This window comes from Parasteatoda tepidariorum, chromosome 6 (genome assembly GCF_043381705.1).
Source record: "Parasteatoda tepidariorum isolate YZ-2023 chromosome 6, CAS_Ptep_4.0, whole genome shotgun sequence".
Lineage (NCBI taxonomy): Eukaryota > Metazoa > Arthropoda > Arachnida > Araneae > Theridiidae > Parasteatoda > Parasteatoda tepidariorum.
In genome coordinates, this window is record NC_092209.1 from 44,165,604 (window position 1) to 44,181,388 (window position 15,785).

Sequence of the window (15,785 nt, forward strand, 5' to 3'; positions counted from 1 at the left end):
ATGTATTTATAGAGATTTCATACTATAAGATTATATTTTAGTATAAAAAACAAAAATAAAAAAATTTAATCAAAGTTCGTAAATTGAAAAAATCGGGAAAAATTCAAAATTGGTATTTTGTCATTTAAAGTATGTCACAAAGAAAAAATTTCATGTTTAATATTTTTTCTTGCTTTTTTAGGGTATAAAAAAGAAGAAAATTCATGTAGAAATAGCATGTCCCCCCCCCAAAAAAAAACATTTAATTTTTGTTTGGCCGCCTAATTTGCGTTTATTTGTAGAATTGCTCATATCGTCGCCTTGAAACTAACCGTAGTAAATCGAAAAATGAGATATTTGGGTCATTTTGAGTAAAAAAAAAATCACCCTTTTAGAGAAACAAAGTGTTATCTTCATAGTTCCATAAAATTAATTTAGAGAGCAGATAAATCGTTATCGCATTGACGCGATTAGCATTAGCGCGGAAAGTTAAAAAATTGCTCTCCTGAAAAACTTGTTTTTTTGAGTTACCACGGTTTAGTTTCAAAGCTACGATATGAGCAATTCTACAAATAAACGCCAATTTTTATACTAAAATATAATATTATAGTATGAAATCTCTATAAATACATTTTAGAGAGTATAATAATATTATATTTATGTAAAAATCGTTTTATCTGAATAAATGGCTCAGATTTATTTGAGTATGTCAGAAAGAGTATGTCACATTTAAAGTATGTCACAAAGAAAAAGTTTCATGTTCACGATTTTTTCTTGCCTTTTTAGGGTGTAAAAAAGAAGAAAATTCATGTAGAAATAGTGTGCCCCCCAAAATTTTTAAAATTTTTTTTTGGCCGCCTAATTGGCGTTTACTTGTAGAATTGCTCATATATATATATACATATAATTTTTTTTTTCTCTGCTTACAGTACAAATAATGTTCTTAATATTCAAAAAAACGATCAATCTTTCAATTTTTATCAGTTTCACTACTAAATTTAACATCATGTATTTATATGTAAATAAACAACTGTTAACTGTATATGAATAACTTTTAACAACCATTTAAATGTATAAAAACAGCGATTGAGTTTCCATCACTCATAATTTTTATGATTGCATTGATAGTTCTTAATTAAGGAAAATTTAACCGCGACGTTAAAGAAGTTTCGGCTCAATAAATGACGTCATTTACGAGGAAGACACCCGAAGTGTGAAGGCTGAATTTTTTTTTATGCAATCAGTTTTTTTAGTGAATAAAATAATATGAATAAAATTTTATGTCTATTTCATTTTGATTGTGGAGTTATAAATTTACAATTTTATAAGTTTGGACGAAAAAAAATATAAATAATGCTAAATTAGCGATATCGAATTATAGTTTAAAAAATTCCTTTTAAATTACTTAAAAGCACAATAATAAAACATATCTTCGTTTAAAATGTAAATTTCTAATGATTTTTCAGTACAGTTCAAATTTAGCGATTTAAAAATTTTATCTTTAAAATACTTTTTGAATTTATTGCTCAAAAAATAGAATGTTTATTCAAGAAAATAGAATAGATTTATTATTTATATTTTGTCAGTTTCAGCTTTTTAAAATGCAAAGATTAAAGTTCCTGATTAGATAAAAAGCATTATTAACCTTTTATTTTTGCCACCTTTGCTAGATCTTGGTGACTCATTTAAAGCAAAAATCGAAGTTTTTTGTGATTTATAATTTGATAATTATTTGGCAATAGGCAAAGAGAGTTTTAACTACCAATTTCTAACCTAAAATACTTCACTAAACGAAGTAATAAACGATAGTATTTCAGCGTTTTAGGTTCAATTAGAGAATAAAGAGTTTTGGAAAAGTATTTTTATGTAGTAAAATGCGTGGAAATGCGATTTAATGTAAGAACAATATTGTGTCAAAATTTTATACAATTAAAAACAAACTTTTTCCTTAATTCGGGAAATAAAATATAGTAATCAGAATTTTCGAATTTATGAAATGAAATTAATTACGCGAAATTAATATCATCCAAAGTTAAATTTCAAGAGCATTTTCTGTCCATCCCCTTTAAGTTTGGTTATGCCATCTTATAAAAATTCAGAAACGTCTTAGTATGTTATCTAAATTATTCGCAAACAGCGACTTTGATTGTGTGTTTCACAGGCATTTCAACCCTTTATAAAGCCGTGGGAGACGGAAGTTTACCTCGCACCAACTTCGTTAATTTTTAAATTTCGATTGAAAGATATTTTCCCACCCATGATTCGAGCGTCAAACTTTAAAAAAAAATTAAAAAAGAAAAGAAAAAAAAAAAAACAGCGAAGAGCTATTTTTTACATAAATGTGGGTAACAGTAAAAATTAATGTGACGTCAAAAGCAGGGGCCAATATTAGGGATCTATTTTCTCTTGTGCATTATACTTTTGTTCTTTTGATAATTTACAATAGGATTTATCTATAGTTATAAACACAGAATTTATATTTACGGTAATTTATATAAGCACAGAAATTCACGTTTGTGGATCACTCTTTTGCCCCCGAAAAAAAAGTTTTAAAAATTTAAAATGAGATAAATGGAATTTCTCTTAATAAATAATTCTCAATCTCAAAATTGTTTTTAAATGAAGTTACGAAAAATGAATGGCTATATAAAGGGTAAAATTGTAGAAACTATTGTTTAATTAATTTTTTTTTAAAAGTCAGTATTATAAGGAAATCTTTACATTTGAACTGTTTATTACTCAAACAGGCGTTATATTTTTCAGCAAAAAAAAAAAAAAAAAACATTTAACAGTACTAATTGTTAAAGTAAACATTTCTCTTTAAAAGTTGCACAAAAATAAAAAGTTCATACTTTAAATATTCTGATGCATGCATTTTTTGCTCAAGTAAAATTCAAAAGACCTGGATGGTCATTATTGTAATTAAAACTTTCTTAGAAAGTAAATACATATATCTTAAACATCCTAAGGAATTTCTTATCTTATTTGAATTTTGCTTTGAACAGAATTGAATTTTTAAAACTATTTATCACTCAAAGTTTTCTATATAAACTGGGTAAAGAGAACATGTAATTAAGCAATACGTAAAATGAGGAAGATTTTTATGAGCATACTTTGAAGTACTAAAGGGGTTTCGTGATTTTCTTGCAACCGCTTGGTTATCCTCACGATTGTTTCACAATCATATTTTTTTTCTCTATAATGAATATATTTATAACACAAAACTAAACCTTATTCAATAAACCTTATTAATAAAATTATCCCAAAATGATTTATTTTATTAACACAGGACGTAAAATTATAGTTCTAAGGGTCGCAACTATTTGCACTAAATATTGAACAATTTTTACCATGTTAACGTAGTATGAGAACTTTTTCGTGACCAACACCATGAAAAGGAGTAGAAAAATTGAAACATATTATTGCAAAAAAAAAAAATTCTATTTATTTAAAATAAGGGTGCCTTACGGTTTTAATGATTCCAATAGCATATTCATATCATTGGAAGACATTAAAATAAGAAAACTATCAGAAATATCCCCATACTTGCTCTCTTCATGTTTGTATACCAGTGACGTTCGGAACTAAAATACCATTTGTCAGGTCCACTAATAAAAATTCTGTGAAAATCATGCTATCGAGTTTTGAGCTCGGCGGTCACAAAACTTTGCAAAGTTGCGTCCTGATATTATTTTATTATAAATTTATAACTGGCCTTGAACAGCCGATCCAATTCTACGACTAGCGAAGTTCAACCTCGTAGTCTTGTAATTTTGATCCCAATCCAGAAGACAATGGAACTCCTGTATCAAGTTTTAGGACAAACTTGCCTTTTCGGTGGACTTTTGGATGGAACTACCCGGTATTTGTGTTACATGGATAGGAAAACCACGAAAATCTCCCACTGTTAGCATGCCAGCAAGGGGATTTTAACCCATGATCCGTCTACTGCTAAAGATATTTTTCATCAGCACTGTAGTCAGTGCTGATGTGGTCAATGCTAATGTCAGTGCGAGAAGAGGGCAGAAATCCCTGCACACCTCACTAGGAGGACGAGAACTCTATCCCCTGAGCCACCACGTCTCCCTGATATTACTCGCAGAGTTTGTACTTAGATGTTAACTCTGGAAAATATGGTGGGTAGTAAGATTTGAAACACATTTTACAAGACAAAAATTACTTGCCCGCCTTAAATATTTGGTCGCCAATGGCGTGCAGGTAAAGCAGAGTCTCGCGTCTACTTTTAACATATATTTGGTTAGTGCTTCTAGTGGGATAAAATTATTGCTCCATTGAAAATTATTGCATATTGCTAGATTGTCATTGCAGCTTTATCTACAAACTTGCTTACTATAAAAACGGTTACTATAAAAACTAGTTAAATATTTTCTTTTTGTTAAATAGATTATTCACCAATGGTGCAAAAAGTTTATTTGTAGTATGTCTTTGTAATTTCAAAAATTAAATTATTTGTATTAATTTTTTCATTTACATATTTTGATTAAACAAAATTTTATCATGGAATATATTATAAAAATAAATAAAACTCATCAAAATAAATTTAACTTATCGAAATATGAATATAATTTATCAAAATAAATGCAACTTATCAAAAACAAAATGTCATTATTTATCGTATTGGATAAAAAAATAAACTTCAGTAAATGCATCATAAAATGTTGAGTAATGTGGTGATAGAGAATTATTTTATTATATTATTAAGGAACACCACTGTTGTTACTTTGTTTTACTATTGTTATTTTGACTAAGTTAACCTTTTCAGGCTTTTTTTTTGTAATTTTATGTTACAATACTTTTGGAATTAAGATTGATTTAATGAAATAAATTTATTTAGCTTATTTCCTAGAATTAATTTGGTTAACACCAATTTATTTTAGAGAAAAATAGGTGAGATTTTAAAATTTTACCTACTGTAAAGAATTGGCCATAAAACTTCAGTGGCTATGGATAACCGAATTTATAATTTCCGCGTTCATAACTGCGAATAAATTCGATGAGAATTCATCAATTTAGCGAATGCAAGAACGCATACGACAGAAAAAAAAATTCCAGTATCAGCCCTTTTTTAGTACAAAAAAATTAAAAAACTACAACCTTGAACAATTTTTGATCTTTTGATCGGATCTTCACGTTGTAAGATTTAATGGTTCGAGGGAGATAAATTAATGGTTAAATTAATGGTAAGATTTAATGGTTCGAGGATTTAATGGTTTCTTGTAACCTCAAATATGCTAATTAATTAGTACAGACGATATTAAGTTACGAATTCAGACTCATAAACGTAGTCTCTTTGAATAAACCTAACTTTTTTCAACGGGTTCGGATTTTTGACCCCCAAAATATTGGGGGTCAGAATAGTTCATCAGGGGAGTGATCCATAGTTTGGACCTCTTAATGTTAATTTAACTTTTTGAGTATTTCGTCATGTCACAAGAACTTCTTAAGAGCATAGAAATTTTTTTGGCACCATTATAAAATTCACTTGTCCAAAAATAACTCCATTCAAAAAAGGAATTTTTAGTAAACATTTATTATTTATTGTCATTTTATTTAATATAACTTGAAAAAATTTTGAATTGTAAGGTATACAATTTTTTACCTAATTTTAAAAGATATAATTTTACATGGCGTAATACGAAATTTGAGCTAAACCGGTTGTATAGTTCCCGATAAATCGAATTTTGAAGAATTCAATTTATTACCGAATTCGATTATTACTGGTAATTCTTAGCTTCGGTAATGATTCTAGTAAAATTAATAATAAAATATAATATAAAAATATGCGATGAAATTTGGTAAATGTGGTTAAACTCAAAAATTTTATCATGATACTTTAGAGCATGGCATAAATACCATTTATTTGGCTAAATTTACTTTACGATTTTGTATTTTTTACTAAATGTGCTATGATAAAAAACCATTAAACCATTATAACGTTAACTGCAAAATTGCCAAATGAATGGTTTAAATGCCGTATATTTTGATTTCATTAACCAGAAGTATAATTTTTTCTTTCACCAGAAATGTCTTATCCATATCGTAAGGTAATTTTACCAGAATGTTTTTCACCGTGCAGTATTAGCTCTTTTTCATCCCTTAGTAACTTTTGCTGTTGCCCATAGTTATGTAAATATAGCCCTTAATTGTTTTTCCCCCTGTAGTTATCCGTATATAGCTGCACAAGAAATAGATGGAAAAATCACTTCCCACAGAAGTTTAAAAAATAATAAAGTTCGGAAAACGTATACTTTGCCTTAGAAAATTCATAGAATCGCACTTTCCATTCCAATAAAAATACAACTAAAATAACTAAAACGACAAAAATAAATTTAATATAAATAGAGCAATTACAAAAAAAAAATTGATGATAACACTAACATTCATCGTATTTAGTTTAATTTATATTAAATATATACATTTGACATTTTTTCTCAAATGCGTATTAAATAGTTTCGGTATCAAAATAAGCAATAAATATTCATATATATTTAATATTCTTCAATAAAAATACCGATAATTTTTTTTTAAATGGCTGGCATTGAATACCGATATCTAAGTGATAAATAATTACTTTACAGGTAAATACAATTATAACTTTCATTAATTTTGTGTCAATAAAAGCTTAAGATTTCTGAATCTTCTTTGTCAGTAAAGATTCCGATCATAAGATTTTCTTATCTAATAAGAATGCATTGGGAACACTGTGAAGCTGTGTTAGATCTTATATTATATATAGAGAAATTATGTTATAGAGAATATTATATGTTACTTGTTTTACTTGTTTATATTATAGAGAAATTAAATCCACTATAGAGTATCAAATAAAGAAATAGATAAAACTTTGATGCTGTTACAAAACTTATTATTTGTTGTTACGTTAACTTTCGTAAAATTGATTACAGTACGATTTTATTACAAAGGCAATGTTTTGTTCAAGTAAATTTTTTCTCAAAGCATTAAGTAAAGACACGGGAAAAATATTTTTTAGTTGAGCTTTATTTTTAAAACATCAAGTTGGAATATTTGAAAAGTCTATACAATAATACTCAAGTTTGGCATTTAAATAAAAATATTTTGATGCATTTTCAATAGTTCTTAAACAGTATTGTACCTTGTCGAATAAAAAATTAATTAAACCCAAAAATTAAATTTTTTTCACACGTTTAAATATTTTATTTTGTAAATGAGACAAAAAGTATAAAAAATCCCCTTAATTGAAAATATTAAGTTGTTGATTTTGTTAATAATAGTTTGAACGAAGTAAATACAAATTTTCACAATAATAATTTTTCAGCAGCATCGTACTGATGTATTTAACCGGGTATTTTTAAACCTAATTTTTTATATTTAAAAAACTGTCATCATAGAAATATTTTATTAGAAAAGTTTGTGAATTTAAACTGCAATTAAACTACGTTTAAGAAATGAAAAATAAGGTTTTCTTTTTAAAATTATTTTTCTTATAAGGGAAAAAAACCAAAAACATTTTCTGCCACTTTTAAATTATTCCCTTTAAAAATTGTATAAGATATGAATGAAAATTGAAAAAAAGATGATCTTTAAAATAAAAAGAAATATTTACCTGATTCTCTTTTTATTTTAATCGTGGTGGAAAGTAATCATTAAAAACAGATGCAGAAACGTGACAAGAAACGTAATCACGTGATCAAAATCACCCAATACTAATGGCCTAGAAATTATATAGAATCCTTCAAAGAACGGAAGAGTCAGTCATGTGATGTTTCCTGAATCATTCTCCGGGAAGATTGTTAGAGAATGGAAAAAGATCAACTTCAAAGGGTTGCTCCAGGCATTTTAGGGACTCTTTGGCGAGCGCCAAAATATATTCAAAACTCGTTTTAAAATTGAGACTGCCACCCAAGACTTACCTGAACCATAAATATAACGTTAAGGATATATCCGCACAATATAATTTAAATATACGAAATATTTTTTTAAACTGTGTTTTTTTCCTTAAATGTGGAAAAAAAGAACAGCAAGTCTTGAATTCTTGAATCTAGAGTTATCTAGGTTTACGCTCAACGTTTAAGACGCAATTGTCAAGATTATCATTTAGTAATCTAAACTGCTAAATTATTTAACAATCAATACATACGCTACATTTAAGATAAATAATGCGTTAGCTAGTTAATATACACCATACTTTTTAAATAGAGATTCAAACACAGCGAATATTTTGTATCTAAAATTATAGTTCTTTAAATTACGATTACTCTTCATTTTGAGGAATAGATTTATACGTAATATATTTCGTAATAAATTTCATAATAAATAATAAAACGTCCTTAATTTAATTTGCTTTGATGTGCTAGTCAATATTTACTTTCCTTAAAAATAGATATGTAAGAGTTATATTACAAAAGTTTTAATTATGTTTTGCTAAGAGAAAATTAATAATGAAAAAGATTTTATTGAAGTTATTTAGATTTTCAGAAATTAAAGAATTAAATGAAGTTATTATGAAGAATTTATATTTTAAGAATTTAAAGAAATATTTCTTTCTTAACATGGCATTATTTTTAACCTGTTAATATAAATACAAGTTTGTTTCTGCAATCGAATTTAAAGGACTGCAGATAAAATAAGGAATAAAAAACCTTGATTCTAAAACAATTTTTACTCCCCGTCAGTTCAATATCAAATTAAAATAATATTATCAATATTAAGTGTGAAATACCAGTAAAGATAGCTTAAAAAATAATAGATTGGTAAACAGAAATAGAATTTAAGTTATAAAACTTTGAAAAATTGTTTAATGTTTACATATTTTTTGAATTTCTTTTTTTAATATTGTTAGTTCGCCAAAAAAGTGATAACTCGCCAAAATGTTTCGATCTCCTAGTTCCTCATTCATCAATTCATCTTGCTCCTCCTCATCACTTGCTGATGGAATACTTTTTCAAAGAATCTGATTACTTTAATGTTACTTTTGTTATTTGCATGCATACTAAATATATACAACTAAAGTTGAGGCTATCTTTCTCTATTTTATAATATTTTTGAGACATAAATAAAACATGACATTGAAATTGATGGGATAATATAAAATAGTTTTAAGTCAGATAAGCTTTCGGACTCAATATAAAAGTCTGTTTTCAATGTTTTTATTGTTTTCTTTTTTAATTTTATAAAATTGATTAAATTTTTGTTCAATTCTTTTTTATTTGCGCTCATACTATATTTATAAGGAAAAGCAATGTTTTTCTACTTCATAATAAATTTGAGACAAATAAAATAAGACATTGAAATTGAAGGGAATAAATAAGTATCAATTTAATAAGAAAAAAAATCTACTTTTTGTATCATATAAACTCTCGGATATAAAATATTTTTTTCGTGTTTTACCTTCATGAACAATTTATATTGAAAAAAAAAAGTTTAAATAATGTTTATGTTTTAATATTTGCACATGCACTGAATTCATGAAACCAAAGTAAAGCATTTTTTCACCATCTTATTCATCTATTTTAAATTTATGGCATATGTGAAAATTAAAATTGAAAGGATATTATTTCAATTAAAAAAAAATCTTTGATCAGTTAAGTTTTTGGACATCAATAAAAAACTGTATTTTGCTTTCTTTTTTTAATAAATAAAATTTATTATAGAAAAACTAATGTTCATCCTTTTTAATTTACACATATACTATCTTTGAGAAGCTAAAGTAAAATAATTTATTTTTACTTCACAATGAAATTAAGACATAAAAATAATAAGACATTGAAATTGAAGTGAATAAATAAATTTAATTTCAGTTAGAAAAAAAACACGCTTTTTTGTGTTATATAAATTCTTGGACGTCAATTTAAAAAATGTCTTTTACTTTTGGAAAAAAAGAGACTTAAAGTTTATGCTTTAGTCTTTGAACATATACTAAATTTATGAAGCCAAAGTAAAGCTACATTTAATTATTTTATTCCTTTCTATTTCAAATTTGAGGCCAATATAAAATAAGACATAAAGCTGAAAGGATATCAATTCAATTAAAAAATATCCACTTTCGTGACTTATAAAATTTTGCACATAACGTAAAAAAAAAACTGTTTGAAATATTTTTTTGTTTCCCTTTTTGCTTAAAAATTTTAAATGAAAAAAACTTTAAAAGGGAATATAAAATAAATAGATGTATTGAGAATTTTTTTTAATTGTTTTTGTATAATTACATAAATTTTTTTTTTCCTTTTTAAAGCTGTATACCAAGAAAATAAGATGGAATTAGAAATCTATTATTATTAAATCTTTAAGAAATTAGAAATTAAAAAATAAGCTAATTATTAAGCTTATAATTTATGCATTTGAGGAATAAAAAATAAGAAAAAAATTACTTGTTAACTGCATGCTTGTAATCTTTAAAATGATGTGAATAGCTCGTCCGACAAGGTCTTTCAGTTTGTTTAAATTACTTTTTTCAAAACCTGAATCTGAAAATAAAAGAAAATATGAAAACATTGCAAAATATAGTTATTATTATCGACAAGAATTTAATACAACAATTAGTAATTTCAAAAACATATAATACAGTTATATATTAAGCGAAATTATAAGTTATTGTGTTTAAAGACATGTAATGCAATAAGATGTTTTATTTAGCGATTTCTGGTGATACATCGAAAGTAAATCATTCTCGCAACATTCTGTCGTTGTCCACGTGAGTCATAAAGATTTTGGCTCCACTATAATGATGATCATCAGCATTGCGCATGGACCGCCTTTACACTTCAGAAAGTTGCTTCACCCATTTATCTAAATTTTGGTAGGCTTCAAAAGGATACCTCTCAATGACAGCTCAGTGACCTCAACTTAATTTAATACAGTCTCAAGTTTTTTTTATACATTAAGACTTCTTTTATTTAATGTTTCATTGTTTTTTTTTATTTTTGTGCATTAGAATTTAAAATTAAAAAAAAATTCGATTATTGTATGCATTCTAATGCATTCAAAAGCTTTATTATACATTATAAAACTTCTTTTTATTTCATTTTTCGTTTTCAATTTTCGAACACCATAAATCTCTATTCTATTAAACTTTTATGATGTTTTTAAAACTTATGCAATTGAATTGCTACAATTGAATTCTTAAATATATCACTGAATTTGAAATATTTTATAAGGTAACTAAATATATTTTTAGGGAATAAAATATAATGACACGAAAGCATATTTTCAACAAATAAAATATTTAAATTGTATCTTATTTTTATCATAAATGGTAATATATGGTAATTTTAGCATAAATACACATTACAATTTTTTTTAATGTGCATATTTTTTGGCTTTTTATGAATGCCTCTATTGATGGAAAGAATGAATAAATAAACCAAGTTGAGAATAAGTTTGAATACCATATAAGATTCGAATACAGTATAAATACACGTTTCAGTATCATTATAGATATATAAGAGCACTTAAGCACGCAATTTTCATTTGATGAAACATAAAAATAAAATGAAATAAATAAACAAGATAAAAAATTGTATTCTATATCGATTATAACTTAACAATAATTTCAACTATAACTTAAATACGTTTCACAGTATTTTATTAGAAATATAAGCCTCTTAAGCAAATTTCGAATGAGAAAAAAAAGAAGAACTTTAACATAAATAAACAGATAAATAAATAAAATCGGAAATAATTTATGAATACATCATTACAGATTTTTAAACCAACAATATGAAATTGTAAAAAAAAAAAAAAATCCAAGAAATACATACCTTACAAATTCAATGTTTTCCATTTAAAAGAAGGCTGTTTTCACATTATTATTGTAAATTTATTACTTTATAAAAACTAAAACTAACGAACGCCGTTCTATGAGGACTGAGAGTAAAAGTTGACTTACTTTTAAGATGGTTTAGAACTCAATGGAACTATCCCATGAACTATATATTTTTCTAGCCTGTTCCAAAACCGGTTGGTATTTTTTTTTTGAAAGCCTAAAAAAACTCCCCCCGTTAGGGAAAAAGTAGGGAACAATTGTCATAAGAGAAGAGGGAAGTAAAACTGTTTTAGGTTACTAATCACAGAAAGAATTTATAAATTTGGATTATTAGCATATTTCTCTTAAATTTAAAATAATAAATTGAACATATTATACGCATGACGTGTTGAACATATTGTGCATATGACGTACTGAAAACATTGAACTTGTAATGTATTAAGCATCGTGTTACATGTGAAAAATGTTTAAAAGTAAAACCGTTTTGGATTATTAACCATAGAGAGAGTTTTTGAGATTTAGATGATGAGAATATTTCTTCTAATTTAGCAGATGGAACTTATTGTGCAATGAAATGTTTAAACATAATGTAAAATTGCGCAAAAAAGAAGAAAAAACGAAACACTGAATAACTTTTGATTCAGTGATCCGACCTTCACGTACTAAGACTCAATATTATTGTTTTAAAGAGGCTTTCTCAAATAGGTTAACTAGTTAGTGCAGAAGATATTTTTAATTAGGAAATCAGACACAAAAACGTACTTTCGTTGAATAAACATACCTTTTATTTCTTCGACGGATTTCGTTTCCTTGCCCTCAAAATAGGGGAGTAACCGCAAATCAGGAAAATGCGGTCCCATTAGTTAGGTCAGAAGAGTGATTGATAGTTTGGACTGCTTAATGCTGATTTAACTTTTTGCGAGAACTTTATAAGCGAATCGAAAAGGTTTAGTACACAATTATAAATTTCCGAAGATAATTCCATAAGAAAAACAATTCTTATAGCTAATTTATTTTTACTATTATTTCATTTAAAAATATTCGAAAGCATTTCTAATTGTAAGGATGTTTTACGCCATTTTATTTCTATCACAAAAGCACAAAATTTAAACGAAATCGGTCGAATAGCTGAGGAATAGAATTTAAAAAAAATCGTATATTTAATTACTGGATTTAAAAGTTATTCAAGATGTTAGATTTTTTATATTAGTTTGCATTGTACATATAATATTTAGAAATTATTGTACATGTAACAGGATGTTTCATGTATCATATTGAACAAAGGGTAAATGGGAAAAAAAGCATCTGAAATATGAGATTATTTAATATCGTATTACAAAGCTGAGCATTATTTTAATATATTTGTAATTTAAAAGCAATTGAAAATTTTTAAAAAAATTAAATAACATACCAGGATAGTTTAAAGTTTACGGAAAAGAACTATCACAATTTACACTTGATGATTAAAGCTCTTGAGCAGCTCTAACAATTTTCGTAGTTTCAATAACTACGATTATTGTCATCCGATATAATAATGCATAAAAGAATGTCAACAAGTAATTTTTTTAAAATTGTATTTAAAAGAATTATTTAATAATTTTGTTCAATTTAAAAACTATGTAATACAAGATAAGTCCCCTAAAAAGATTATCATTGATAGATACCTCATGCATAATAAGTGCATTATTATGGGGGATATACAATGAAATTATATATAATATTAAAAACTATTTTCAGTTCATGAAGTTGTGATTTGCTGTTGGGATTTGAAGTTAAAAACTTCAATTTACAACTTTCAAATTATAACGAGCATAACTTTAAACGACTTTGCAGCTTTAACCGAAACATTTTAATGTAGTATTAAACTGTAAAGTATAAATATTTTTAATGTAGTGTTCAACTGCAATAAGGTAACAAATTAAATTATGCTATCATACAAATTGAAATATTTTAAATATGATTATATAATGCTATGGTTTGGTTTTCGCAAAAAAATATAGTTCGATTTAACATCTTATCATTTTTAATAAGATGACAAATTAAACAGTATTATCGTACTATTGATTGCATGAAATATTACTAAACTTAAACGAAAATATAGTACAACTTATTCAGACAAATATGCACGATATTATGGTTAAGGCTGTTTTTCAAAGGTTCCGTAGTCATATAAAATGATGCTTTTTTCGAATAATAGGATCAGATGAGGTAAAGTGGATATAAAATCAAGCTTTTTTTAAAGAAGGCTCTAAAATCATATCATAAATTAATGTTACTGAAAATTTTCATGCATTTTTAAGCATTGAATTCATATAGATTAAACATCAAACATGCTTAATCTATTTTGTTTGATTGTTTTCTTACAGTAATGCATTTAAAAGAACATGTTTTGATATACCCACTTTACCTCAGGGGTAAATTGGGTATAGTTCTAAAATTAGTATAAGATACACTAAAAAACCTATGTAAATACCGTTTTAGAAATAAAAATAATTTTTTTTTCTTTCGTATTATTAAATTAAAAGTTAAAATGTTAATGTTAATGGCTATCAAAATTAGGTTTCATTTCGGATACAGTATATTTTGCTAAACTCTTTACAATTTAATCAAAGAGCAAAAAAAAAAAAAAAAAAAAAAAAAAAAAAAAAAAAAAAAAAATTAAAAAAAAAACTTTCATCGTTTTTTAGTTTACCATAGTGGTAATTTAGAGTGCTTTTACCATTGATAGCAAACAAGTATTTCTACTTAACTTAGTTATTTTAAGAAAATCGTTTTGTTTTCCATGAAAAACCTGCCACATGAAGGCGGAAATTTGCGTGAAAACTCATCTTTATCTTTAAATATGCTTACTAAGTTCTGGTATTTTATTTTAGTAATTTCAATCGTATAATACGTCTTTTATACATGGTTATTTCCCCCCCCCATCATTCTTCTCTTCAAAAAATAAAATTTAAAAGAGATTTTGTTTTCAGTTTTAAAATTACTGTGTGGGGATGTAATACAACTAGTAAATTGGTTTTTAACTATTTCTTTTTAAAATGTAGAGCCTTAGATACTTACTAAAGAAGTAAACAAATATCCCTATCATACAACACTTAGCTGAGCCTAACCATATAGCAACTTTACCCCACATCTAAAAACAATTCATAATAGATAGAATTGTAAAATTTATTTTTAAATTTCTAGATAGATCTGTTCTTTCGGTGGCAGCAGTAATATTTTACTTACTTAAAAATTTTTCTTCTTCTTCGATTTTTCGATCAAATATATATTTTTTAATTTTATTTTAATCGATTCAAGCTATAAGCACAACTTTAAATATTTTACCTCTTCGCAAATTTTGTTAACTGTTTAATTATTGTACTTTTAAACCTAAACAGCATTTTTCTATACGCCGGTATGTTTGATTACTTTTTACTTCTTTTATTTCATGCTCTTTTTCAACAAAATGTTTTCCTTGGCGACAGAGCTTCGGAAAACCATGTTAAATTCACCAATCTAATAGTTTATAACTAAACCAATTTTTCTGAGATTACAGACAAATGTAGAAAATAAAAAATGTATAGAAAGTATAGACAAAATTAAGTACTAATGCGGTCTTATAAGTTAACTGTTTACATCTCTGTAAATCTTCGACCTTAATCTATGCCACGTTATACTTCTACTATTTAAAATCAAAAAAATCTTTTACCTCCAGCAATTGTGTCAAACAAAATTGTTTAATATAGCATGCAAATAAAACTAATTCACAAAATGTAGGCCCCCTTTCAACCAGATTGAGAAGCCATTTGTTCTATAGAACATATCCCTTACAAAAAGTTCAGAGAAAAGATCATTCTGTCTAAGTCAACAGTTTTAGAAAGGGGTCTTGAGCGAAAGGAAAGTGGATAGAATGAAGATTTCTTTAGTCATTTGAAATAAAATAGGACACACCATTATTACAATGACAAGAAACACGCTCAGGGTAATGGGGTGGGGTGGCGGGGGTATCGTAGGAAATAGAACATATGTTCTTTACTTTCATCTGTTCGGAGGGATTTTACTC

The 15,785-nt window shown here is 26.2% G+C and overlaps 1 protein-coding gene across 4 annotated transcripts in view; it reads right to left on the reverse strand.

Moving 5' to 3' along the window:
• The window catches only part of LOC107451801 (protein CBFA2T1), an 87,517-nt gene that overhangs the window by 52,109 nt on the left and 19,623 nt on the right, over window positions 1-15,785 (reverse strand). For 2 of the 4 annotated variants that reach the window (XM_016068021.3, XM_016068022.3), the window contains exon 2: window positions 10,347-10,442. In XM_016068021.3, the coding sequence (XP_015923507.1) occupies window positions 10,347-10,442 (96 nt within the window). Of the gene's footprint in view, window positions 1-7,582; window positions 7,772-10,346; window positions 10,443-15,785 lie in introns of those variants that run through there. The other 2 variants (XM_071182295.1, XM_016068026.3) reach the window with 1 other exon arrangement.